Source organism: Anser cygnoides, chromosome Z (assembly GCF_040182565.1).
Source record: "Anser cygnoides isolate HZ-2024a breed goose chromosome Z, Taihu_goose_T2T_genome, whole genome shotgun sequence".
NCBI lineage: Eukaryota > Metazoa > Chordata > Aves > Anseriformes > Anatidae > Anser > Anser cygnoides.
Genome location: NC_089912.1, coordinates 31,639,818 through 31,666,258, shown reverse-complemented (window position 1 = coordinate 31,666,258; position 26,441 = coordinate 31,639,818). Strand labels below are relative to the sequence as shown.

Genomic DNA, 26,441 nt, shown 5'->3' with positions numbered 1-26,441 from the left:
ATGTGACTTTGAGGTGTGATACATAAAAACATTATAGAGCTGGAAGCACACATACAATGGACTGAGTAAAAGCCAGAAGTTTCATTTTGCCTTCTCCTACTTATTTAAAGCCTTGCAGGTCCTCTCTGAATTTCATTGCGCTGTCCGTTGTCAGCTGCTGTTATTTACAGAGTATTAATGCACAGGGGACTTTGAAGGCTGTGCTTCTGGAAATAAGCTGACAACTGTAAATACAAAAATGCTTTTTTATTTTATTTTATTTTATTTTATTTTATTTTATTTTATTTTATTTTATTTTATTTTATTTTATTTTATTTTATTTTATTTTATTTTATTTTATTTTTATTTTTTTTAATTATTAATTTTATTTTTAGCATAATGGCTTTGCATCTTCTTAGCATCTGGAAATGTTAGAAGCAGTCTGAGAACAAGCATGACCAACCTAAGTAGGAAAATATTTTAAAAGCATGGTACAATGTATTTGGCCTGTCTTTACATAATGCAGACCACAATGCAGACGTTACTGTTTGTCGTGGAAAGTGGCCCAGGAGGAAAACTGCTCTAGTGCTCAATTACATTGTGCTTGTGGAAATGCATCAACATGTACGTATATATGGGATGATGGCTGTAAACATGAAATGTCACACTGGCACCAAGTCGTAACACGGCTTTGCCACAGACCACAGTGAGCTAAGCCCAGGATGGTGAGTGGCACAGACAGACAGTGGCTGGCTGGGCACACTGTACCTGTCAGATTGGGGAAAACCTGCAGCTCACTGGAAAAGCTCGAGTTGTTATGTATGCAGCAAAGAATGTGCCATGTCTTTCCAGCAAAAATGTAAGGCCTACAGAAACTCTTTAAGTAGAGATGAGAAGTGGTATTACTTGGGAGAATGAAATTCTGAGTTTTGCAGCTATCTCCCTTTATCAGTGAGCATAGGAAGACAAGTATCAACTCTTCTTCACTTTGCAGAATGCCTTTATTTACTTTTCCAGAAAATTAACTTTTAAAGCCTTCTTTTCTACTAACATATTATTTCATCTGTCATGACCTGTCTGCTACAGTATTTCCTTTCCAAGAAGGGAGGAAAAAAGGTTCTGCTTGCCCAACACCCCTAACTGACTTCATTTCCTTCCTAGCCTGTCATGGGGGTTAGCCTCTTCTCACAGGTAACTAGTGATAGGATTAGAGGGAACAGCCTCAAGTTGCGCCAGGGGAGGTTCAGTTTGGAAATGAGGAGACATTTCTTCTCAGAAAGAGCAGTCAGGCACTGGGACGGGTTGCCCAGGGAGGTGGTGGAGTCACCGTCCCTGGGGGTGTTCAAGGAAAGGTTGGACATGGTGCTTAGGGACATGGTTTAGTGGGTGACATTGGTGGTAGGGGGGTGGTTGGACCAGGTGGTCTCTCAACCTTAATGATTCTGTGATTCTGTGATTCTAGAGGAAAGAGCTCAACAGTGTTGTTAATTTCTGGAGCAAACATCGGCTCGTAGCACAGGTTGCACCAATGTGAAAGTGTTCAGACTACACAGGGAGAAGAGTGTGGTGGAAAAGACAGGAGAGCGAGGGTATGTTACGGTTATGCTATGTTATGTTTGTTATGTTTAATGTCATGTCACTAACATAACCCTGGCCAAGCTGTGACCCCACCGCCTCGGCTCTTTCCCTTAGGCTCAGCCCTGTGGCCCCAGGACGGGGTGGCCTCTCCCCGCCGCCACCAGGCCCCACGGCCGGGTATCTCACGGGGTCCACAGCCCGCCTCAGCCCGCCTCACAACATGGCGGCCCGGCCGTGGCGGCGGCACGCTAACCCCCCCTCCGCCGCCCCGTAGGCGGCCATTTCTCCCCCCTCCCACGCCGGCTTCCCGGTGCCGCCAGCGCTGGCTTCTACTTCCGCCTCCGCACCGCCCTCCTCGGGGGAGAACCGCCCTGCCAGCGGCCAATAGCAGCGCGGGGCAGGCGGGTGCGGCGGCTTCCGATTGGCCGCCGGCGAGGCGTGGGCGGGGCGAGCGGAAGCCGCGATCCGTGCCCGGAGCAGGGCAGCGGGAGCGGGCGGTGGAGGTTGCGGGATGCGGCTGCGCTCGGGGGTGCTTGCGGCCGGCTGCCTGCTGCTGCAGGCCCTGGGCGTCGCCATCTTCCTGCGCGGCTTCTTCCCCCTGGCCGTGCGCGCCCGGCCGCGGGGGGGGCCCCGCGGGGAGAGCCCCCCCGAGCCCGCCCCGCCGGGCCCAGGTAAGCCGCCGGTTTCGTTGCGTTCGTCAGTTTTTTTTTTTTTTTAATCCGTGCGGTCATGCGCTCGCAGCCCCGAGAAGCCTTAACCGTCAGGTGTTGGGATCCGGAGGCACTCTTTTGTGCCTTAAACCTCGTTCCCCTGCCCCCGGTGCTGCCCTGCCCCGACACCGGTGGTCTATAAACGTGAGCTGTTAGCGTTAGGTGGCGGTGGGAGCAGGTGCTGATGTGGGTAGCTCGCGGCTTACAAGGAGGGCGCCGCTTCGGTGATGCTCCCCGCAGTGTTCAGGTGCCTTAATGACACCTGAGGCGGACTTCAGCACTTCAGCAGTGAGGAGAGCAACTGTGCTAAAAAGGGTTCCCGTCAAAGCCCGGCCGCATTGACGAATGCGCGGTGTCTGTTACTGTTTATTTGAAGCCACGGTCTTTTCAGTTCCTGCGCAGAACTGTGAAACTTTCGGTTTTTCAATCCTCTTTCTAATGAAGAGCCTGTAGAGGACCTGCTGATGCCTAGCGCCCAGCACGGGAAGGTGCGCGTGCCAGAGCGTTGGTTCTCCAGCCTGTGGACCCCGTGGGATGGGACGTGGTGTTCAGGGGATGCCTGAGCTGAGCCGTGTGTTGGCCACGTGAAACACTTGTTCAGGATGTCTGCCTATGGTTCACCTCGTTGAACGGGGCTGGCACTGCTGTACGTCAGCTGCTTGCTGCGTGGTGTAGTTGATTTCTTCAAAGCGTGTGGTATTACGCATGTTGGGACAGGTTCGCCCGACTCGCACAGAGGAGTAGAGAGAGGAGGTGGTTGGGTGACCCAGATGGCGGAGTCCCGCTGTCAGGCAGGCAGGAGCGCTGTCAAACTGATGTGGTAACAGCCTTCAGCTGGCACCGCCAGGCTGCAGATAGTTATTTAGCTGTACAGATTACCAGAATGGTCAGAGACGTCAGATCAGTTGTGCTGTGAAGATCTCAGTCTCAGGTACGAGTGACGCTGTGCGTTCCCACGTGAGTACTGGTGTGAGAATTTGGGAGGGGAAAAAGGAGACTGGTTTGAGCTGGAGGGTATAAAAGTGTGCCGGGGCTCCCTGCAAAGAGTGTAAACTTAGTCGTGTTGCTGGTAATCTTAGGTATGGTTAGACAAAAATGGGGGGACAGGGAAGGTTACTTCTTACCTATAGTTCGTGGGTTAGAGTTTGCATGCAGAGTGATCTCTCGGTCTGGCTTGTAAGCAATTCCCTACTTTTACAGTTTACTAGGCCACGATACAGAAGGCTTTCACTTTACTTTAGATTTGTTCAAAAGAGAACATTTCTCCAGTGCTTCTGTGTTTCCCGAATGTGTCACTTTGTGAGCCCTGACTGCTGTTGGATCCATGCTAACTTTCCTCTGAGACAACTGATAAAATTCTCTAGTTGCTTGCATAATAGCGAGTCCTTGCAGTGCATCATTTTAACAAGTTTTTGGTAGAACCTGTAGTTTTGTTCACTGCTTACAGAAATCTAGCTTCATGTAAAGTAACTTTTCTAAATAACTTTGACAGGGATAGATAAGCATGCCATGTACCATTGCTTTAGCTGTCGTACAATAAGAAGGTTTAGATGGCTTGTAGTCTACTACGACTTCCTTTACACCTTGACATACAGACAAGTAACTCTGGAGGAGGGGGTTAATTCCATGTAGTATCAGTGCTGTTGTTGTATGAGTGGAGTACGTGCATTTGTGAGCTGGTGTCCAGCAAGTTTTGTTTTCTTAGGCAAGTGGGTAGGTGTCAATTATTTGTGTAACGGTATAGCACATCCAGTTCTGCTTTCTTGTTTTTCACTTAGAGGCATGGCAAACCTGCCAGTTTAATAATTCAAATCCTTGAAAAAAGCATCATTGTATTTTTAATCAAGGTTGCTAGGAGTTAGTGTTTTTGTTGCTGAGGTTTCCCCCTTCCCCCTGCTGTGCCCCCATCTCCAGTTTTGTTGCCTGCAGAAATCGCTATCACTGGTGAGTTTGTGAATGTCAATTTATTGATGAGTATCCATGTAACCAAAAATAAAGCTTCTGAGCTCGTTGAGCTCGTTTTTGAGGGTTTTTTTTTTTGTTAGACACAGTTATCCATGACCATCCCAACTTGTCAGCCACTTATTCCGGAACACGTTTTACTCTAAAATAGTGTAAAAACCTAAATTTACTCAACACATGTACTAAGAAGTTGATCCACTGCAGTGTTGTCTGGGTAGAGATCTATGGGTAGGGTCTACTCTGCTTCCGTCTTTGTCCCAGTGTGTCTTCTCCGGGTTTGGGTATTAGCACAGGTGAATGCTGCCTGTCTTTTCTAACAAAAGTTGTCTGCTGGAGATTCGTAGTTCAGTCTTACTAAATTAACCAGAGAAGGTTGAAGCTATCCCTTCTTGCTCCTTTGAACTTTGTCTGTTCTGGAGTTTTTACTTAGTTCTCACAATTGAACTCCATTCATTGTTTTTTGTTGTTGGTTTTTTTTTTCCTTTTTTATTTGTTTGTTTTGCTTTTTAATACTGAATTGCATTCTTTGTTTTGTTTTTTAGTTCTGTTTTTATGACATTCCTGTGCTGGATGGCCTGAAAACTCAAATTCCTCGGATTACTTGTAATGCTTGCCATTCTTTGCAACTTCTTGGTTCTAAATATAGAGTTAATAAAGAACTCGGTGACACACATTTTTGTGGTGAAGTTGTTCTTTATTTTGCGTCTTTCAAGTGTTAAAATTTGTTGATGACTGTATATATCTTTTTCTGTGTGTTGTTGTTCTTTAGGAACGGTTTCTAACTGGACCAAAATTCCACCACCACTTTTCAAAAAAGTTGTCATTGTCCTGATAGATGCTTTGAGAGATGACTTTGTCTTTGGATCCAAAGGTAAACAGTTCATGCCTTACACCACACAAGTTATCGAAAAAGGAACGTCCTACAGTTTCATTGCTGAAGCGAAGCCACCCACCGTGACTATGCCTCGAATTAAAGTAAGTGCTTTGTTTCCCTTTAGGGTTTTTTCAATTTGAGGAGACTGGGAAGGCTGGTGTGTTTCATGTGCTCAGAGCTGGTATAAAGAGTGGGTTTGGTCAACTTATGGCTAGAACTTAATTTGCTGTAGTGGAGCAAGAGATAGAATTCTGACTTGCCGTGACCCAAATGTTCTTCCTGAAGAAAAGGCGAGGCATCAAAGGAAAGTAGAGAGACTGGTGGTAGCTTCCACTTAAGACGCTTTGCCTTGTTTTGTTCCTTTTTTGGTAGCGCTGTAGTAGGAAGATCTCTGAGAATTAGATAAGGGCAGTTGGGACTGTGGTGCTGGTTTAAATGATTGACGTAACCTTTTCATTTGTAATCTTGGGAAGGCAGCCTCACAGCCATCAAATTTTCCAGTTGTCTTCTATCCAAGAGCATTTTTGTTGGTGTTTCTCATTGTGTTCTTGTGACTTATGATAGGAAGCCTAGCTGGATGTAAATTTGTATTATCATAGGGATGTTTTTGCAGACTTTTAAAAAAAAAAGAAAATTGTGCCAAGCTCAAGGTAACTAAACGATGGATTTTGGCTGTGTCATCAAAATATTTAATCACCTGGGCTTGACAGTGGTGGATCTGAGTGGCATTTTGTTCATGGATAAGCTGAGGTACAGAGCTTTTGGAAGGCCAGTGAGAGAGTGAAGGGAAAATAATCTGGTGGCTCTTGATAGGTGGACTTCATTGCATTTTCCCAGAAAATTCTTAATTTCTGTTTTGACTGTGCTACCATTTTTAGTATTGTGCTACATTAGTTTTACTTAGGCCATCTAAACGGTCTTGTTGGTGTTTTGCTGAACTGGTAAATGAAACAAATTTCAACTGGGATAAAAAGCGTTTTTGCTATCCACTAATTAAGAAAATATATTTACTTTTCTGTTAAGCAAGTAGTATTTCTGATATCAACTGTGACAACATGCTGTTAGTTGATATAATGTAGCATGGCTGTTTGTATGTTCTTTTAATTTATTAAATTTCTTTATTGAAAGTGTAATCTCTTTCCTCTCTGCTTCATTACTTCCTCTTATGCTATTTTTTTATTCTGAGTACTGTAAAATTCTTAGTTTCTGTTAATACAGCTCCTTTTCTTTTCTTGTTTTGTGCAGGCTTTGATGACGGGTAGCATTCCTGGCTTCATTGATGTTGTGGTGAACCTCAACTCTCCAGCTCTGTTGGACGACAATCTGATTTGGCAGGCAAAAACAGCCGGGAAAAGAATAATCTTTTATGGTGATGATACTTGGGTCAAATTGTTTCCAAAGCATTTTGTGGAATATGATGGAACAACATCCTTCTTTGTATCAGATTTTACAGAGGTGAGAGACTTTTTATAATCTCAAGTTAAATAATGTACGCGCAAACACATAGTGACATCTGAAAATGAATGAAACTTTTCTTGTTCAGAAACGTGAACCTGGCAATTAAATAGAAATTGGGTTGTATATTTTCAGCATTGATAATGTGTAGCTAAGGATTTCAGTTCCTCTGGCATAGGCAGTGGAGAAATGTTTGGATGATACAGTAATAAACTGTGTTTGTTACAGTTTGTTTAAAAATGCAACTATCCATGGTTCGAGTTTCCTATCACATTTTTTATTAATAAAGGCCATCTTTAAAAGGCATCCTAATAGATAATCTTATTCTCCCAGATCCATACTTTCTATAGTATTATATTGCTTTTGTAGGTGCAAGATGGGCAGTATTTCAGTATGTTAGAAAAGAGGGAACATAAGCTGGAGATAAAATAAGAATTTTCACAGTTTGTTTTGGGAATACTAAATGAGTCAGTGGGCTAGCAGTTCTGGTTTGTATTTTGAACCGTTGATTTGCAAAACTTTAGGCCCTTAACCTGGTGCTACTGACATCAGTATTTTATTATCATGTTTAAGGAAGCTAAGCCCAGTGTGAGGATGCTTTTAATTGGTTATTCTAAGAAAGTCTACTGGAAGCTTCAGTGTGGAGAGAAAAAATGCAAATATGCTGCTGGGTCTGTGATTACATAGCTCTCAATGCTTCATGTGTTTTTTGTACTTTCTGAGTGAGAGACCATTAAAGACATAACATTTTACAGGTGGTTTTTTTTTTTTAGATAGTTATATCCAACAAAGTCAACAAAGTAATGTTGCATGTGCAAAGCTTATATTTCCTCTAGATATTAAAAATATTTATGCAACTAAAAATGGGTTGACAACCTAAGCAGGAGAACTTACGAGGTAGTCCCCAAACAGCATTTTTCGTATCTTCCTTCTTTCTTCCTGTGTGGTCACTTCTTTTTTGTCACAGTAAATGAAATCCATTTGTGTTTACATAGTAGCAAAAAAATGACTTGAAAGATCAGGAGGGCTTTTTTATTCCTTTGCTTCCAAGCTCCAAAGAGATATTGTTTGCTATATCTGCTTCTCCAAATTGATGAATCAGGACTGTAAAGGATGAAAGTGACTAAAAATGTCTGGTTTTAAAAGTGTCTGTGGAAGTATGTCAATTCTGTTTTCTCTCCTTGTATATAATACGATCCTTCGCAAGCAGAAGGGATTGAAATGTGGTGAAGAATCTCTCGTAAGACAGAATCTTTGACTCTGGCATTGAAACAATCCATCTGTTTTTTTTCTTTTTCTTTTAAATTTGAGTGGCTTTAGTTCTCATCAGCTTGTACAGAACTTTCATGGTTTTTGAGAGCTAACCTTTCTATTCTTTTTACAAGTGGGAAATTATTTTTCTAATTGTTTTCCTTTTATTTCTGAGGTTGATGATAATGTTACCAGACACTTGGACAGAGTGTTAAAGAGAGAAGACTGGGATCTCCTAATATTACATTACCTCGGATTGGACCATATTGGACATGTGACTGGGCCAAACAGCCCACTAGTGGGACCAAAACTTCGTGAAATGGATAACATCCTGAAGAAGATTCATATTTCCCTTCTTTCAAAGGTAATATATCTTGTCTGAGATCAAAGTGTGTTATTTATAGAATAGCATTGCATTAATATTCTCAAAACAATCGCTTCTTCAGGGGTAGTCGTTTATTCCTAGACCAAAGCGAATATTGTTCTCTTTCCTTCCCTGCCCATTCTCCAGTTAACAATGCAGTGTAGCATTTAAGGATTTACTAGCTGACCTTGGTAACATCTGTTAACTGTCTCTTCTGAAGAGCTGTCGCAAATAACTGCCCCTTGATGTGCAGGAAGAGGGAAGGAATGCAAGCCAAAAGTCTTATTGATCATGAATAATTATAGTAGTTGGTGTGATCTTCCAGTAATGAAATTCACCGGGAGTAACAATAGGTATATATAGCTATGTCTCTTATTTTTATGATTTGAAGGTACGCTTAATTCTCAGATACTGAAAAGTATCAAGTAGAACTGGAGGTTGCAAACAGCATTTTTTCGTATGCTAAACATAGCACATAACATTATCAAATCTGAATCTCTTCCTAGAGTTGGAGATACGGGATGTCACTTATCTAAATACCCTGGATGTTGAAATACCATAGCCTAATTCCAAGTGGTCTGAAGTTTGTTTGTTTGTTTGTTTTTAGGCAACTAAAATTCAGAATAGCTACGCTTAAAATTTCACTAGTGTTTTCAGACAAGATGATAGTGTCAAATTAAAGGAAAGGTTAAATTCTTGATTGTGGAGGTTATAATCTCATGTGTAGTGTGGTGGTTTTGGCACTGTTTGCTTGTATGTTACTCTTTTGCCAACATATGCAAGGCTTTATATTAGTTCCAGAATACGGAAAGAATGCAGGCACTTTTGTGTATAACAGGTACTGGTAATCACTAATGACTTTGTTATGGAATGACGATATTTTTCTGTGGTCTTCGATTTGTTGCCTCAGAGCTGTTGGACAGGCCTCACTTATGCTTCTGTTCGTCTGTCTTCAGAAATATAGACATGATTTGACATCAGTCACATCAGTTTTCTACCCCAAAGACACTTGAAAGATTGGAGAAGAAATACAAATTTAACTTTCTTCTAACATTTCTCTAGACCATGTTTGAGTTTAAAACTCACAATCTAAAATGGAAACATACAATTAATTTTCTGTTTTGCTAACGTAGCTTATTTTCTTTGACCCTGCTCAAATTTTCTTTAACCCATTGCTTATTGTAGGATTTATAAAATAGGTTTATCAAATTAATATTTTAATATTTTTAAATTTATATTTTACTAAAATCTCAATGAAGGTGAAGACACTCTTCAGCTGGGGAAAACAAATTTCTCTGTCAGTGCTACTGCTCCTGTGCTCCTGTTTTTTTTTCAAAAAGTATGAGAACCTTTGTTTAATCTCTGTCACGTTCTTCTGACTCTGTAAATGGGTTGTTTTTTTTTTTATTTATTTTAGAAAGCTTCTTTGTAGTGTTTGTTATATAATGACACATATGTATGCCTTAAGTTTTAAAAACAAATATTGCTGCATAACATTTAGCTGTGGACATCTCTGGTAATCTTCTCTGTGTGTTATGAGAGAATCTTGAAAACTGAATTAATTTCAACAAATATTTATGCATGAAATGGATAAAGATAACGGGGCATTATATATATACATACTGTTCTTACAGTAACTTAAATTTCTGTGGTTTGCAGGAAGGAGAGGCTTCTCTGCCGAGTTTGCTGGTTGTTTGTGGGGATCATGGGATGTCTGAAACAGGGAGTCATGGTGGTTCTTCAGAAGGTGAAGTGCACACACCACTGCTGTTTATCAGCTCTGCTTTTGAAAAGAGAAGTGGTAAGGATCAAAAAAAAGTTGGTTAGCTGAACTTTTTAGAACATGTTTTCATGTTTAATTTATATTAGCTCTACATTTTTTCCTGAAAAGTACTGTGGTTGTATTGTGCTATCACCCTGGCGGTGCTGGAATTTAGCTCACGGTTCGTTGTACATGTGTCTGGCAAGATACCACATGTTCTGTGTGACCTCTGCGTTTAGCTGGAGTTTGCATCTGTGTCATGCTGAAACTGTGGCTTAGACTGTGTAACCACAGACAGAACTAGGTATTTCTCAGATTACAACCTTTTGCAGAACTGTCCTACTTGAGTGTTCAGAGCTAATGAGATCTCTTGTTGTCAGGATCATGGGATACTGGTAAACAGATTAGATTAGAACTGAAATGTTGTTTGAAGTGAGTTTTAAGCTTTATCTGTCTTGGTCAGAATATTTCCCTGGCCTCCATTCTTCCCTCTTAGATGTCCAGGAGTAAAGAATAAATGCCAATTTCTTATGCTGAGAATAACAGGAAAGAGGAAGGATTGCACTTAAGAAAGGAAGAGAGATGAAGCAGAGAAAACAGGACCACTGATTAATAAGCATCTAATGGAAGAACATGGAGCACCAGTATATTTACTGTATTGGCCAGACAATTCATTTTAAATCATTAGTGTGAGGTTGTCTGCTTCTGAAGCTCATATTCTACTTGTATAATATAGCTTAAGGTAAGAGGAAAGAAGGGATTGGTGTGTCTAGCACAACCGTTAGCCTAGCTTACAGCATCTGGCTTAAATAAACTCCTTGACTGAGTGAATCAGTGAAATGTAGTTATAGGAGTGAACGTTTTCTTCAAAATAATACTTCCCCTGCCTTTCTGCCTCTTGCCCGTTTTCATTTGATTTCCTGCTTGCTGAACCTTGCCTTGCTTATTTTGCTGGATGTTCCTGAAGCACAGTGAAAGTACGCTTATCTGTCGATCATTTGTGAAACTGTATCCAGCTGGAATAGAAAGGACTGCTTGAGGAGTCCTTGAACTCCTCAGATTTAAAAACAAAACAAAGTCAAGAGCTTACTGGAGCTCTCATAAGTTTTTGCTTTATAAATGTCACTGGTATGTGTTGACAACCAGGCCAGGAGAGTGTTGATTCTGTAAATGAAAACGGTCGATTGTATTAGTTTCTGTGGTGGTTAATCTGAACATGCAATTTTTTACAACATAATGAAAAATATCTAGTCAACTGTTTTTTGGGGATCAAGTCTGTGATTTGTAATGATAACCATGTAAATACTCAGCAGGTTGCTTCTTATTGCCGTAGCAGTCAAAATTCTTCGATCGCTCCTTATGATCCTACTGTAAACAAACTGTATTGTCATTAATATGGCAGACCTCAAAATGGTAATCCCATGAGTTTTCGTATTTAAAACGTGGTCAGAATATTACTTGCGTAGCCTTATACAGAGATGTCACCCATGGTTGACTAAATGTAGTTGGTAGTTGGGCTTTTTTGACTAGTTAAAAACTTGCCTTTAAAGATGAAATCTGAAAATTGCTGATGTACAGGCACTCATGTAAAGAGTAGTTAGGGATTATAGATGGCATTCTAAAAAAGGATGGGATTAATTACAGCTAGATGAGAAATGAGAGATGAAGTTCTAATGCTCTTAAAGGGAGCCTTGAGAGTAATAAATGCTGTATATCATTTTTTTCCGCGTACTTAAATCAAAACACTTAATGCCCAGATTTGCAAAGAGAACTAAGTAAACACAGTAAAAAAAACTGTTACGTAACCAGTAAGGCACAGGAGGCAACAATTGTCATTGCAATCTTAAATGTTTGCTTATGTTAGTGAAGTATCTCACATGGATAGATAGAAGTCTGTGAAACTGAAGGCTAATCCTGGAAACAGCAGTCAGGTAACCTAGATGATTCTGTGATTCTGTAATGGGATCCTGCACAGAACATTTTAAAATCACAGGGTTTGCCTGTGTGGAGCTCCAGGATTTGGGCCTCAACATTCCTTTACCTGACCTCTGATTCTGTTTGCCTAGCAGCCTGGTAGAGATTTAATTATATCAAAAAGATTCTAGAATGCTGCAAGCATTATTTTAGATTCTCATTCTTCATTCATGCACAAAATCAGCCTGCTGTAGTATTTTCTATTCTTTCTAATATAAGTTACCAAACCCTCTCAGGATCTAAACTACAACTTGATATTATTAAGGTTGTATCTTGGACAATCTCTTCCAATATTTGTACTTGTGTAACATTCACATTGTGTTTACAGTAATTGCTTACATTGAAGAGTGGTACTTGCTGAAAATTGAATAAGTTTTGGTTTTACAACAAAGAAGAACACTCTGTAGATCACTTGAACTAGTTGATCTAATGGCAGTGAACATATTTTTAAACTAAAAAAATGTCTCTCTTGCTATAGAAATAGAAAGGCCTGTAATTGAAATACTTTTTCCTTTCTTTTTTTATTTTTTATCTTGTTGATTCTAGGTCCTCTAACACAACCTGAACTTGTACAACAAACTGATTTGGCTAGTACACTGGCAGTAGGTCTTGGTCTACCCATTTCAAGAAACAGTGTTGGGAACCTTATATTGCCAGTTGTAGGAGGCAAGACAATGAGGGAACAACTACGTTTCTTGCACTTGAATGGATTCCAGCTTAGCAGGCTGCTGGAAGAAAATACACCTGCCTATGAAAAAGGTAAATCATCTTAAAAAAACAATATAGAAGAGGATGTTACCTCATAATATCATATTATTTATAACACAGTTTGAGCTTTTAAGTTCAAGAGTATAGTATTCAAATTAGCTTTTTAATTGAGAGCAGTATTCAAAGGAATTGTGCTGAGTTCACTCTTTAGTATCTACTCTGGCACACTGCTTCTGAATAAAGTTTTTTAATGGCCATTACTCTTACTAGTAGATGAAAGAGCAGAAATAAAATTTAGAGAGTAGTCAGAGGTCAAAGTGAATACTTTGCTATGGACATTGGAAAATATTGTCGTCTTCAAGTGACTGTGAAACTTGAAGTTCTTGTCATTAGACTTCCAATCTGTTGAATCAAAAAAATAACTGCACGGGAATGTAAAGCTGTGTTGTTATGGCTATGAGTACTTAAAGTAGAAAACAATATTAAGTTCAGCAGGATGACTGTTGTAGATCAAGAACAGATTATCTTTCAACATCACAGCTTCTAATCGTAGTTAAACCCCAACTGGGTGTCTTAACAAAACAAGTCCTGCCAATGGTAGTGAAGTGTTAACAGTAAGGCACATGCTCCCTCTGTTCTGATACTTCTGCCTCTGTGAGTGGTTCAAGCGAGGAGACTCACCGTGTTGGTGGGGTTCAGAACTGAAAATTCTGACACAAAGCTCCATCTATTGCTGCAAGAGCTGGTGAAGGAGACGGAAGCTTCTGTTTTATATCATCTGTATTTTTGTCCAGCAATAGCTTTATTTCAACTTGTAGCTTTCATTTGAAAGTGAAGTTAAAATAGCTCAAGGTGAAAATGTGAAGAATTTTATGCCACTTGCTTGTGACTATGAACTGCTATTAGAGGTGCTACTCTGCTGAAAAGCGCCCATGACGACCTCCTATCCTTCCAGTAGCAGAGTCTCAGTAAAATTGAATCAAATCCAATTCCTTTTTGTGCAGAGTCTTAGGGTGAATTCTTTGTTAGGGTGAATTCTTTGTGTGCTGTACACTTCTTAGGGGGTCTTGTTCTTACAGGGTCCAAGATGTGTAAGCCTGTAGCTTAATACACACCATAGGAAGCTTTGCTTAGGACCATTAAGATTGGCAGGGAAAAGAGGTGCCTTGCTGTTTGTTTAGTTTGAGGTTTTGTTGTTGTGAATACTTCAGGACCTAAAAATATTAAAGGGAAAGTCACAAAGTCAGTGACTAATGCTGCCTGTAGTTCATAAGCATGGATAAATGGCAGCAAATGGAGCTCTGCCTAGAAATAGATGATTAGCCAATTGAGAACCTATGGGATGGGATTAATGGGCAGACCAACATGGGCTATGTTGCTATGGCTAGTCTTATTGGGAAGAAGTAGAAGAGATCTTCAGAAAGTTGGTGGAAGCCTCGTGTACCACAGACAGTGGATATGTGGTACTTCATCTGTCCTGATATTTACTTGGAAGGAGAACACAAAAGGGCACGAGCTTACAAGGGAAGGGTACCATGCTGGATTTGATACTTACAAGGAAATGGTCAGGGATATGAAGGTCAGGGTCAGCCTCATCTTCAGCAACCGTGGGTTGTGATAGGATATAACAAGGCAAGAAGCAGGATCACAACCCTAGACTTCGGAGAGCAGACTTGCTCAGGGATCTACCTGAAGGAATGCCATGGAATACAGTTCTGAAGAGGAGGAGGCTTCAGAAGCTCTGGTTATTGTATTTTTTTTTCCTCCTTCAAGGATCACCTCTTCCAAGCTGAAAAGCAATGTCACCATCTGGAGGAAATCTCCACATGGAGCAAATCAAACAGAGGTGGCAGGAGGCATGTGTGGATGGATATGAAACTTGGATATGAAAAAGAAACACATAAGAAGCAGGAGGGTTGGGTAGTCTGGGAACATTATACGCGTTGTCTGAATGTGCAGGTATGAGATTAGGAATGTCAAAGCCTATCTGGAGTCTACTGGAGAGGGAAGCAATAAGTGCTTCCACAAGTACATTAGTAGCAAAAGAAAGACCTGGGAGAGTGTGGGCCTAGTGCTTGGTGGGTAGTGGTGCTGATGATAAAGGACATGGAAAAGGCTGAGGTAGTCAATGCCTTTTTTGCCTCAGCCTTTACTGGTAAGACCCAGGCTTCAGGAATAATAAGCTTCTGAGACCTGTGGGAAAGCGTGGAACAAGGAAAACCTCCCCTTAGGGGAGGAGAACCAAGGTAGGAAATATTTAAACAAACTGAATATATAAAAGTCTGTGGGGCCTGATGAGATACAGCCACAGTGCTGAAGGAACCAGGCAGTGTCATTGCAAAGCATTCTTGAAAATCTTTGACAGGCTTTGGTGATAAGGGGAACTTCCTGAAGACTGGAATAAAGCAAATGTCGCTCCCGAGTTCAGGAACAACAAGCAGGAGAATCCAGTGAACTACAGGCTAGTCAGTTTTACCTTGATCCTAGGGAAAATGATGGAACAAATATTCCTGGAAAGCAATTCCAAATTTATGAAGGATAAGAAGGTGATTGGGAGTAGATTTATGGATTTATGGAGTGGAAATGGTGCTTCATCCAACTGGAACCTTCTTTCTACAACAAGTTATCTGGTTTGATGGTTAAGTGGAGAGAATTGCATGTTCTTCAGCTTGTTAAAAGTTTTGCTAATGTGTTTGTCTCCTGTAACATACTCAAAGACAAACTGATATGGTGTAGATTAGATAAATGACTGGTAAATGCAATGGACTGAGACGTGGCTGAACTGCCAGGCATGGGGGTTGTGATCAGTGACAAAGCCCAGCTGGTGCAAGTCCGTAGGGGCAGGCCCCAGGGGTTGACACTGGGGCCAGTACTGTTTAACATCTTCTTAAAGACCTGGAGGATGCAAGAGCGCACCCCTCAGCAAGTTTGGAGATGATACAGAACTAGGAGAATAATGCACCAGGTGGGCTTGCTGCCATTAAAACAGACTGGAGAAACAGACTGACAGGAACTGCGTGAAGTTCAGCAAAGAGGAATGTCAGAGACGAGTCGACAGTACAGGTTGTGTGCTTACTGGCTGGAGAGCAGCTTGGTGGAGAAAGTCAAAGGGTCCTGTAGGATATCAAGCTGAACATAAAGCAGTAATACATCCTTGTGGAAAGAAAGCCAGTGGCATACAGGGTTTCATTAGGAAGGCAGTCATTAGCAGGTCAGTCCTTTATCTTTTCTCAGTTATGGTGAGATGATGTGTGGTCCTGGGCCTCATTCTGGGCTTCCTGGTGTAAGGAAGACATGGATATGGTGTAGTGAGCACAGTGAATGGCCATGCAGGTGATGAAAGGGTTGGAACATTTGTTATACAAGGAGAGAGACTGAGGGTGCTTGGAGAGAAGACTCAGCAGGGACCTTATCAATGTACATAATACCTGATAGAAGGGAAAAAGAAGGTTGAACCAGACTGTGCTTGGTGGTGCCTGGCAAATGGCTAAGAGGCAGAGGACATAAATTGAAATATGGGAATGTTTGTTTAAATGAAGGAAACTTTTTTCTGTAAGGGAAATAAAACACTGGAATGAGTTGTCCAGAGAGTTTGTGGAGTTTCAGTACTTGTAGACATTCAAGACCTGACCGGGCAAGGTTGTGAACAATATGTTCTAGCTCGCCCTGCTCTAAGCCTTTGGCTCTTACTTGTGGATCATCTGCACACTCATCAGAGTTGTGCTGACAAGTCTTGGGCCATACCGTTTCTGAATTCCATAGATGAAGTGTGCTGTTTTGTGAAGGTAAGAAATCCCTGGAAGAAACCCAATTAGACATCTAGCTCATTTGCCAACTGCAGGTTGAAACGTTCTCATTCAGATTCTCAATTAGTAACAATTGGTAGATTGTGAAACTTCAGTTGAATGCAAAGTAAAACTGCTATGAGTGGAGCTGCAGTTTAAAGGGACCGATACTTGTAGGGATGGTCTAAGTCTTGCTGCCTTTAAAAAAAAATTAAAAATTATTTATAGAATCATAGAACAGCCCAGGTTGGAAGTGTTCTCAAAACATTATCAGGCCCAATCTCTCGTGGGAAAAAGGAGCTTACACGTCCAATTACATCTTGAAAACCTCCAGATTCTACCACATCACTGGTGAGGTTGTTCCAGTGATTTATTGTTCTCACTGCACCTAGAAAAGCACTTTGGGTTTCTTAATGTGTTCAAACATCACTGTAAGGCAGTCAACTGTAGTTAGCTAGTACTGCTTCCTTCCTGTTCAGAACTTCAGAACATTCGTCTGAATGATGAACTAGTCTTGTTTCTGTAAAAGACACTTTTTTGACACTTTTTGAGTGCAAGCTGGATGTTACTAAAATGAATGTCCACTTTTTAGTTTGGAAGTAATACTAAACTTGCATTAGGTGTATGTATTGAATGAAATAATTTGGTGTTTCTGAGAGATTTATATACTGAAACTGGAGGAGTAATTTCTACGTGATACATTCCTTTTGTGTATTTATCAGGTTTTTTTAGATGATTGCTGCTTGTGATTGTAACGAAATGAAACTGTTATGAACCATATGCTTGGGAAGCAGAGACGTTTGCTGTGATAGCTTTGGAAGAAGGCTGAGGCAGAAAATGCTGGTATAATTCTGTGCAAGCAATCTATTCCCGGTGCTTGGGGAAACCTGTAGCAGGGCAAGCTTGGTTTGGATTTGGCCTCACGTTTAGCTTCTCTTGTGTGTATGCCATGCAAGACTGACCTGCAAATGTTATCCACCAGTTACCAAAAGGTTTATTCAACAGTGCAGAATCTATGGCCTTCCTTGTTTTATACTTAACTGCATACAGGTGTGCCACTGAACACATTGGAGCTCTCAGAGAAAAGTGTCCAGTCCCTCATTTCTCTCTGCAAGTTTCTGTTATCATTCCCTTAATGTATTTCAAAAATGTAAATGCAGTTAGACTAAAACAGTTATCTTTGGCAATATGGATAGAATGTGTTTGGTAGGCAGTAGCTTGGAGAGAGGTAAATGAGATGGGGGGAAAAAATGCTAAAAGGAAGAAAGAGGGAGATGGGGCAAAAAAACCTGAAAAGGGATTGAAGCAGGAACAAGATGTAGGAAGAATTTATTTAGATTTCAAAATACAACTTGAACAAGTTTCAATGTTCTGTGTAATAAAATAGCGTCACGTCAAATCTCAGTTTAATTAAAGCTCATTTTAGATGATCCTTTCTGGATTTCTGGATTTCCTCAGAGTTATGAATATTTAACTTTTTTATTTGAAATAAGAGTTTTTGAATTTCTAATACTGGATGAGGAACTTCCTAGGGAATCCACTGTTCAAGAGCAGTGAATGGTAGGAAAGTCTCAGTTGCACGCTGGCAGCTGTCTTGATACACAAGTGCTTGCTGGTGGTTGAATTGTACTCACCAGCAAATACCTGTAAGCCTCCTGCATAATAGGATCAGAGATCATCAGGCCCAGCTGCCTGACCAACAGGCATGGGGCACCAGCCACCTCGCTAGAAAGCCTGTTCCAGCGTTTGCCTACCCTCACGGTACAGAACTTCTTCCTAATGCCCGGTCTGAACCTGTCCTGGCGCAGATTTGTGCCGTTCCCTCCTGTCCTGACATCAGTGTCCAGGGAGCAGAGACCAGCACCTGCCTCTGCGCTTCCCCTCCTCAGGGAGCTGCAGAGAGCCATGAGGTCGCCTCTTGGCCTCCTTTTCTCTAGGCTGGACAGCCCAAGTGTCCTCAGCCTCCCCTCACAAGACCTCTGCCAGCCCTTTTACTAGCTTTGTTGCCCTCCTCTGGATGCATTCCAAGACATTAACATCCTTTTCACATTGTGGAGCCCCCAAATGTATACAGTGTTAAAGGTGAGACTGTACAAACACTAAATGTAGTGGGAGCATCACCTCTTCAGACACTGTCTGGCAATGCTGTGTTTAACACACCCCAAAATGCAGTTTGCCCTCTTGTCTGCCAGGGCACTCTGCTGGCTCACGCTGAGCCTGCTGTCACCTGCACCCCTGGATCCCTTTCTGCTGAGCTGCTCTCCAGGTGCTTGTCTCCCAGTTTGTGCCTGGCATTGCTCCGTTGCAGGTGCATTTTCCTTTGTTGAACATCACACTCATGATTGCCCAGTGCTTCAGTGTATCTACATGCCTCTGCAAGTCCTCTTGTCCGTCCGAAGAGTTAACAGCACCTCCCTGTTTAGTACTGTCAGCAGACTCGCTGACAACTCCTGCATCCACATCATTAATAAAAATATTGTGCAGAGCCTGCCCTGGAACTGAGCCGTGGGGAACATTGCTAGTGACTGCCAGACAGATGTTGCCCCATCCACTACGACCCACTGAGCTTTGCTGATCAGCCAGTTCATCACCCAGCATAATGTGAACCTGTTCATCTCACAGTAGAGCAATCTGTCCAGAAGGATACTATCAAAAGCCTTACTAAAAAGTGCGTTAATAGGTTAGAAGTTGTAGAAAAGAAGACGTGACATTCTGAGTTAAATGTTACTTTGTAAAATTCTCATGTTGATTCAGCCTGTAGTAGATCACTGTTTTGTAGTGATAAGAGACTTACAAACCTTAAACACAATTCCTTCATAACTGCACAAGAATTGTGAGAAGAAATACTGCATTCACCTTCACTTACTCGAAATAAAATGAAAAATGTGTCTGAATTTAATAATGTACACCTTCTTTTGCTGAAAAGGTCTCACAAACGGCATAATGGTTTCTACCAAATCTGATCCATTGTTGATCTATCAGGAGTAAAAACTAGCTGTAATTTAAGTCTTTGTGACACCAAACTTACTTCAGTCACTGCTTTAACTCTTGGCTTCTGAAACTGCACAGCAAATCTTTTACCCTACTTTTAGCTAAGAAGTTAAGGATTTCAAGATAAGAGGGTGATGTTTTTGTATAACAATTTCCAAGTTGGCCATTTTACCCTTAAGTTATTAACTTTAGAGTGAAATAGCATGGAAATAATAAGTATCCTGTGTGGAGCTGTAATTTGGACTCAGTGATCCTTGTCCTTGATCCTCAGATCCCTTCCAACTTGGGGTATTTTATGATAGTTATTTGATGTAAAGGGAAACTAAACATTTATTTCTAGCAAAAAATGCAGATGCATGTGAATGCTCACGCAGCATAATGTCCAGTAAAACAGAAATTCCTTCTGTTGTTGATTAAGTTTATGTTGTGATTACATACTCTACTCAGTGACTGATTTTTAAATACCACATGGCATACTGGAGTATGGGATGATGCATCTATAAAATGAAAAAGGAAAGCATGCTTTTAAGTGCTTTTAGAAACAATACTGCTGTCAACGTTCACAATAAAATACAGCAACTGATCTAATTTGCTGTGTTGCTAATACATGCTCTTGAAATTAAACTTACATGAAGTGAATAGAATACTCATGAAGTGGATGTACGACCCAAACTAATGATTTTGTCAGAGTTTAATTTTTTTTTTAACCTTTATGCTTATAATGATAAATTATTCTATTTTTTTTCCACAAATTGATGTCTCTTCTGTGTATGCCTGCACAATCTGGTTATTGTCATAGCTGAATAAATCTTTTTGGGAAGTAAAAATGCTACGGCTCATTCTTTGTGTGCTGTAGCTTTTTGTGTTGATGTTTAGCTAAAGGGAGAGTTGACAATGAAAATCAACATTAGTAGAGAAAAATAGTAGAGTCCTCTTTTGTATCCTTTGAATTGACTTGTATCATAGTCCTTCCACACCCAACCTCTGTCATGTATCAACCAGAACACTTACTGTAAGGTAAGAGTTGGTGTCGTCACTCCCCTCCACCTAACGCTCCCACTAGGTTTTTTTTTCTGGTCAGAATTCCTTTATATGTGGATAGGACATCATGAAAGCACCTTCTACTGCAAGCCTCTTGCTACTGTAGGTTGGTGGCAGCACGAGGTTTTCTTTTTTTTTTTTTTTTAATAGGTTTGACTGTAGTCAACCCTTACAATATAGCCAAAATACTGAATTTCACTGGAGAGCATTGCTTTTGCACCAGCTTTGTAATCCAAATGCCTGAAGACAAACTGCGCACTTCAGCTGTTAACTTTTCTATTACTGTTTCAAAATTTGGCTTATTTTGTGTTTCTGTTTGTGTTACCAACTGATTCTCATTATCTTTGTAGCAAAATCAGGGCTCCTAATATGTTGTGTGGATGTCCTTCGATATTTTCTCCAGAGATCAGCAGTTTGGTGATTTCCCACTTGGCTTGTGCAATACAGTCTGGATAATGAGCGGTTCCAGTGGGAAACATGGCTTTTTCAGGATTTAAAGCATTTGGATACGTTTATTCTGGAAACCTTTTGTAAAAGTAAATGGCTATTTTAATACATTTGTCACATTTAGAGGCCTTGACGTTCTATCTGATTAGGGATTAATTGGTTTTATTCTGAGTTACTGTCTCATTATGGCCTTGCTGCAGGAAGATAATGTAACTTTCTCTGTATGAAAGAAGTTTCAACTCCTATAGCAAGTTTTCTTCAGATCATACAAGAAAGTACAAAAGTATGATTAGGTTTCCTATTATCCTCCTTTGTTCATGGATCCTCTTACCTGTGTTTTGTTTTTTTGTTTGTTTGTTTGTTTTTTCCCATTAGATCCTGGATATGAGCAATTTAAGATAGCAGAGAAATCCCATGGTAACTGGATCAAACTGTACTTAGAGGGGAATAATTCAGAAATACTCATGAATCTTGGCAAAAAGGTCCTGAAGCAATATTTGGAGGCTCTGAAGACTTTGAGTTCTTCACTAAGCAAACAAGTGGCACAATATGACATGTATTCGATGATGGTGGGGACTGTTATCATTATGGAGGTATGAAAATACATCTTTCTGGGAAAGAAGCTAAGTGCAAGACATGAAGGTTCCTATTTTTTGACTACTTAGTGTATATTCTTCAGAATTAACTCTTCTAGGGTTTACTTATTGTATTTGAAGGATGAGCATAATATTATTTTTAAAGAATAACTTAGCGTTTAAAATTATTCAAGAGAGCTTTTGATATAAGGTGGTTATGTATTGGTGTAAATAGGTGTAGTAAATATGTAGATGTGCTACAACTTACATTACTCCCATATCAGTTAGCCTTCTATTCTTTAAGGAGATTTCCTGCATTAAAACAAAAAACATCTGCAAGTAAATTCCTATTTTTTCCTCTTTATCTAACAACAATTACAGCTATTGAGAACAAGCGAGACCCTGTGTGGCTGTTTGTTTTTTTTTTTTTTTTTTTTAACCATTCCAAGAATTACTCTTTTTACTGACAGGCCTAGAGCCCCAAAATAGGTACTTGCTGAAAGGTGCTGGGTCACCATTCCATATCACACTACGGAATAAAGATAAGATATCCCACGTCTGGAATTTTAAGAGGTTATTTGCAATTGATATTTTGGGGAAATCTCAAGTGTTGGAAATCTCAAATACCGCAGTGTAATGCTTTGGGAAGAATGCTGAGGGGATACCATGCCTGCATACTGAACTTTATGTACAGAAACTTGCACCTACCTTTCAGATAACATCACTGTCAACTTTTGTGAGAAAAAGCATTGTTCCCTAGGATGGAAATACCCACTACCGTCTTGATTTAGTCCTAGCCTGTGAGCAGTGCTGTAAGCTGCAAGGCTATACAATAGCTGCACCTGCGGTTCTGTTCAGTGCCTGGAATGGTCAGTAGATGAGCAGCTGTTTTGAGTTTCCTCAGTCCTTGTGGGCTGCATGCAAGGCCTCATCATCTACGCCTTGTTCTCTGTGTACAGAACACATTGGAAATGGCTTTCTGATGGACTGCTTGGTGTGCTTTATCATTCTGCTGACCACTTCTCAGGAGTCAGTTCCTCAGTCCCTGTAGGAGACGAGATGGTAGGTTCTGTTACCAGCCTACAGATAGCAAATCTGGAGATGGACAGTGCCCGCGATGAAACTGAAGTGCTTATAGTCCTTTCTTGTTCCTTTGTTTTGGGAACCTAAGGATTCAAACTCCTGACAGTTTGTACCTGAAGCACTGGAATTCTGTTTTTTTCTGGAATGCCGTTGTTGGTATTTACTTTTTCAACAAAACAGATCTCAGGTATTTTAGTCAATGGGCCTTTATCAACAGAAACGTGCAGCTACTAATTAGCTTTGAAAGTGTGGTTAACAAGAGCTTGCACAGTGTCACTAGAAGACTGTACAAAACATCTGGATTTATTTTTTTTCCCAGTGCAACACTCAAGAAACTGCCGTGCTTTCTAAAATTGTTTAGTTTTATATGTATTTTCCACCCTCAACCATAGAAATAAAGGCAGGGAATCTCACAGGTGACTACAAGCTACATGATTCTATAAATGCTATTCATCTTGTGAGGAGAATACCTCTGGAACATGAACTAATAACTGTATTTTCTCGGAGAATTAAATTTAGATTTATAGGTAACTACAATTTGAGCATTTTAGTATTTTAAGTGCTTTGTTCTAAGTCCTGTGTTAAAAAGCAAAAAATGAGCCAGTATGGTAGTGTGAAACCTCGTGCTTTCATAACTGAGTGAATTGTGAAAAGTATAATATGAATAACAATGGACTACTGCAATGCATTGCAATTAGTTTGATGTATTTTACTATATCTTGCTGTATGGATGGGTAAGTTTTAGGTAGAGGTCTTCACAAGTGAAAGATTATAGGTTGGCAGTGCTCGGATATAACTCCTTTTTTAAAATTTGTTTTAATCATGCCCTACAACAAGCATACTGAGCTCTCTTTAGCCCATCTGTGTCCCTTGCAAAATGTCTTAGTGTGTGGCTGAATTTTTCTTTATTTGTTCATGGGTAGCAGAAATTACTCAAATTAACTCCACTGCTACAGTTGCCTGAGAGGAAATCTGACATTCTGCTTCGTCTGTGTGCGGGTTATAGCAAAGCAGAAGTGAAGCTGGTAAATCGAATTAAGACAAGGAGAGGGACAAAACTAAATAGCAGAATTCATAAGCTTGAAAAACAGCATACACTTATGTGATAGCATGAGAACTTTCCCTGGCCTGGGAAGCTATTTAACTCAGCAAGAAATCTATAACTTGTGAGATAAATGGCCTTTGGTAGAGCGTGCAGTTAACTTTTTATTTACGAGTTATAAATGAGTCGAATTTGTTTGCTTAGGAGCTATTTCAGTATTGAGAGTTAAAACACTTAATTTTGTAGAGAGTTAAAACTCTTACAGTGAATGAAGATCATGCAGATGGTCAGTTACAGCAAGTCAGGAGGCGTATGGTAATATATTAAACCCCGATGAATCATGCGTCCAAGCCCTGAAATCAATAAATGAAAACACAATCTTTTTTTCTCCTCTTTATATGGTGATAACTTACGCAAGTCAAACCATCCAGTGTATTGTTTCACAGTGTTTTTTAGATCAAGTGATCATACTAGATCATACCAGAGTGACATGGATGACACCAGTATGATTTTTGTGTGAATTCTCACTGCATGCTTTGGCTAATCCTGATTCTTTAAGTGTTAATTCTCTGTTTTATTTTTTTCCCTAGGTTCTGCTGCTGCTTTTGCTCAGTGTTCCAAAAGCTCTGAGCAGCCGGGCAGAATTCGAAGTGCCGCTCTCCCCTTCGCTCTTCTCTCTGCTCTTTTACTTGATGTGTCTGGTGCTGTGTGCGGTTCACGTCATTGTATGCACATCAGCAGAAAGTTTATGCTATTTCTGCAGTATGGCCTGGTTAACAGCACTTGGAGTGATGATGCTGATTTCTGCACTCATGTGTGGTATTTTATCTGCCATTGGAAAGATCCTTGAGAATTCCAGACTTCCAGTGAAGGTGAGACTGTGCATTTAATTATGGTTCAAAATGTTTTGCTCTTCATGGCATACTTTGTAATAAAGTTTTGTAAAGGTTTTGTGTGTGTGCTTAAAGGAACTGTAATTTGTAATGTAATTAGTATAATTTAAAATTAGTGTTGAAATGTGGTATGTTCATTGTGGCATGATAACAGATTCCTGTAAAGAAAATCATAAGAGTGCTTATTTTCAAATTACTTTAAGAAATGTTCTAATTAGTGTACATTATTTTACAGTTGAATTTGAGGTTAGAAACAGTTCTGTGTACTAATTTTATGCTGTTACACAGTGATGTTTCACAGCTGCAATTAATGCAAGATGTATGATATTTTGCAGTAACACTTTTTCAAGCTAAAAAGCAGACTTTTTGACTTGCAGAACTGTGTAATAACAGCTCTGCTCAATGGAATTGAGAAAAGTCACTACTGAGCAGAGGTTAACATTGCAGTCAGTGGAACTATACGCTGGAATTCTGAGCTTAACTATATATTTAAATTGTTTTGAGTAAGGCTGCTAATGTTTATTATTAAAGCTATACCAGTTATACTTTATCATTTTGTTTCTGTAATTTCTGAATTTGTGTCATTCCTTCTTGGAAATACTGTTTTTCTGAGAGAAGCCTTGGACTAAAAGTAATGCCATTTTCTCCCGAAGGCAGCTCACCTCCATTTCAGTTTTCTTTGGTGCAATTCATTCTAGTGTATTAAAAGTGATTGAAAAAGGAGTTTGAATAGATCGTGTTGTTTCATGCTTATGTTTATTGGTAACATAAGATTTATGTGTGTATGTTGATCATTTAGGCTAAAGCAGTGTAAAAAGTCAGCTATCACTTCTGCTTAATGATATCAGGGAAAGAAGTTTCATCTCAAGCATAACTGCTAGCAGAACAGTCTTTCTAAGTGTAGATCACAGTTTGCTTTTGGTACTGAAAATTTTGTGTCAAACTAGGTTTAATGTTTTGTTACAAAACCTAGTGATGCTATTGTGGATTATTTTTAAGGGCAAATGAAAGAAGAAAGAAAAATTAATCAATGTGAATGGGCAAATCTGCCGAATAAGACATGTAGTTTTACAGTTTAACACTGTTAGTACTTAGGGATGCATTGGTGTTTAAATGGACTCAGTTCACTTCAGCCTTTTCTGAGTTGTACTACTTAGAGCCTTTATTTATTTAAGCATAAATGAGGTAGAAATTCTTATTTGTAGAATGTAAAAGAATATGGCCTTGAAATCATAATTAATGATGCAGTGTATTGCGTAGAATCTTAAGATTTACTTCTATGCAGTAGTAAACAAAGGAAAATAGTAAGAATTACATATATATTTAAAATACTTTATAGCAAATAAAAAGTAAATAAAAATATTAAAAAAAAGAAAAAAATAGTAAACAAAACCAAGTAACCATGGGAAACAAGCACATTTTTCATCTTAATATTTTTTTCCGATTTTAACAACAGTAAGTGATGATGCTCTAGACCTACATATAATTTACAGACAATTCTACTTCAATTGGGTTGAGAACGATGACAGTGGATTTTAGCTTTGTCCTCTACAATGATAGTCTCAGAGCAACTCAGTGTGTTTTTGACCTGAAATCTTCCTTACATGCCAAGAGATGAGTTAATCCTTTGTGACACCCACCACTGTAGGAGTAATGGGCATTAATGGGCACTTATCTTTAGTCTCATTAAAGATAAAAGACTAGCCTTCAAACATAAGTACTGCACTTCTGACTATTACACCTATCCATGAGGTCAGTTGACAAAATGAGTAGATACTTTTCTTGCATGTCTAGGATCAGAGCTTGAAGCCTCTATAGAATAGGGGTTGATGCAAAGCATCACGTTCCTTACTTTAAAGTGTTAAGCTACATGGAGGCTTGCTCTCTGCCTGTGCCTTTAGCGCAGATGCCTGGAGACCTTCTGTCTTCTCATTTTTGTGCATGTTCCTTCCTTCATACTCAGTGTA

The 26,441-nt window shown here is 40.0% G+C and overlaps 1 protein-coding gene and 1 long non-coding RNA gene across 11 annotated transcripts in view; both read left to right on the top strand.

Annotated features, from left to right (window-relative positions):
* Positions 1-2,015: 2,015 nt before the first annotated feature.
* The window catches only part of PIGG (phosphatidylinositol glycan anchor biosynthesis class G (EMM blood group)), an 88,487-nt gene continuing 64,061 nt past the window's right edge, over positions 2,016-26,441 (top strand). For 4 of the 10 annotated variants that reach the window (XM_048051021.2, XM_048051022.2, XM_048051026.2 and 1 more), the window contains exons 1-8: positions 2,018-2,228; positions 4,999-5,204; positions 6,349-6,558; positions 7,985-8,173; positions 9,833-9,974; positions 12,456-12,668; positions 21,257-21,474; positions 24,172-24,453. In XM_048051021.2, the coding sequence (XP_047906978.1) occupies positions 2,069-2,228; positions 4,999-5,204; positions 6,349-6,558; positions 7,985-8,173; positions 9,833-9,974; positions 12,456-12,668; positions 21,257-21,474; positions 24,172-24,453 (1,620 nt within the window). In that variant the 5' untranslated portion in view covers positions 2,018-2,068. Of the gene's footprint in view, positions 2,229-4,998; positions 5,205-6,348; positions 6,559-7,984; positions 8,174-9,832; positions 9,975-12,455; positions 12,669-21,256; positions 21,475-24,171; positions 24,454-26,441 lie in introns of all 10 variants that reach the window. The other 6 variants (XM_048051031.2, XM_048051030.2, XR_010827434.1 and 3 more) reach the window with 4 other exon arrangements.
* Positions 2,283-4,902, top strand: LOC136788893 (uncharacterized). The gene is made up of 2 exons (XR_010827435.1): positions 2,283-3,198; positions 4,772-4,902. It is a non-coding gene; the product is annotated as an uncharacterized lncRNA (long non-coding RNA).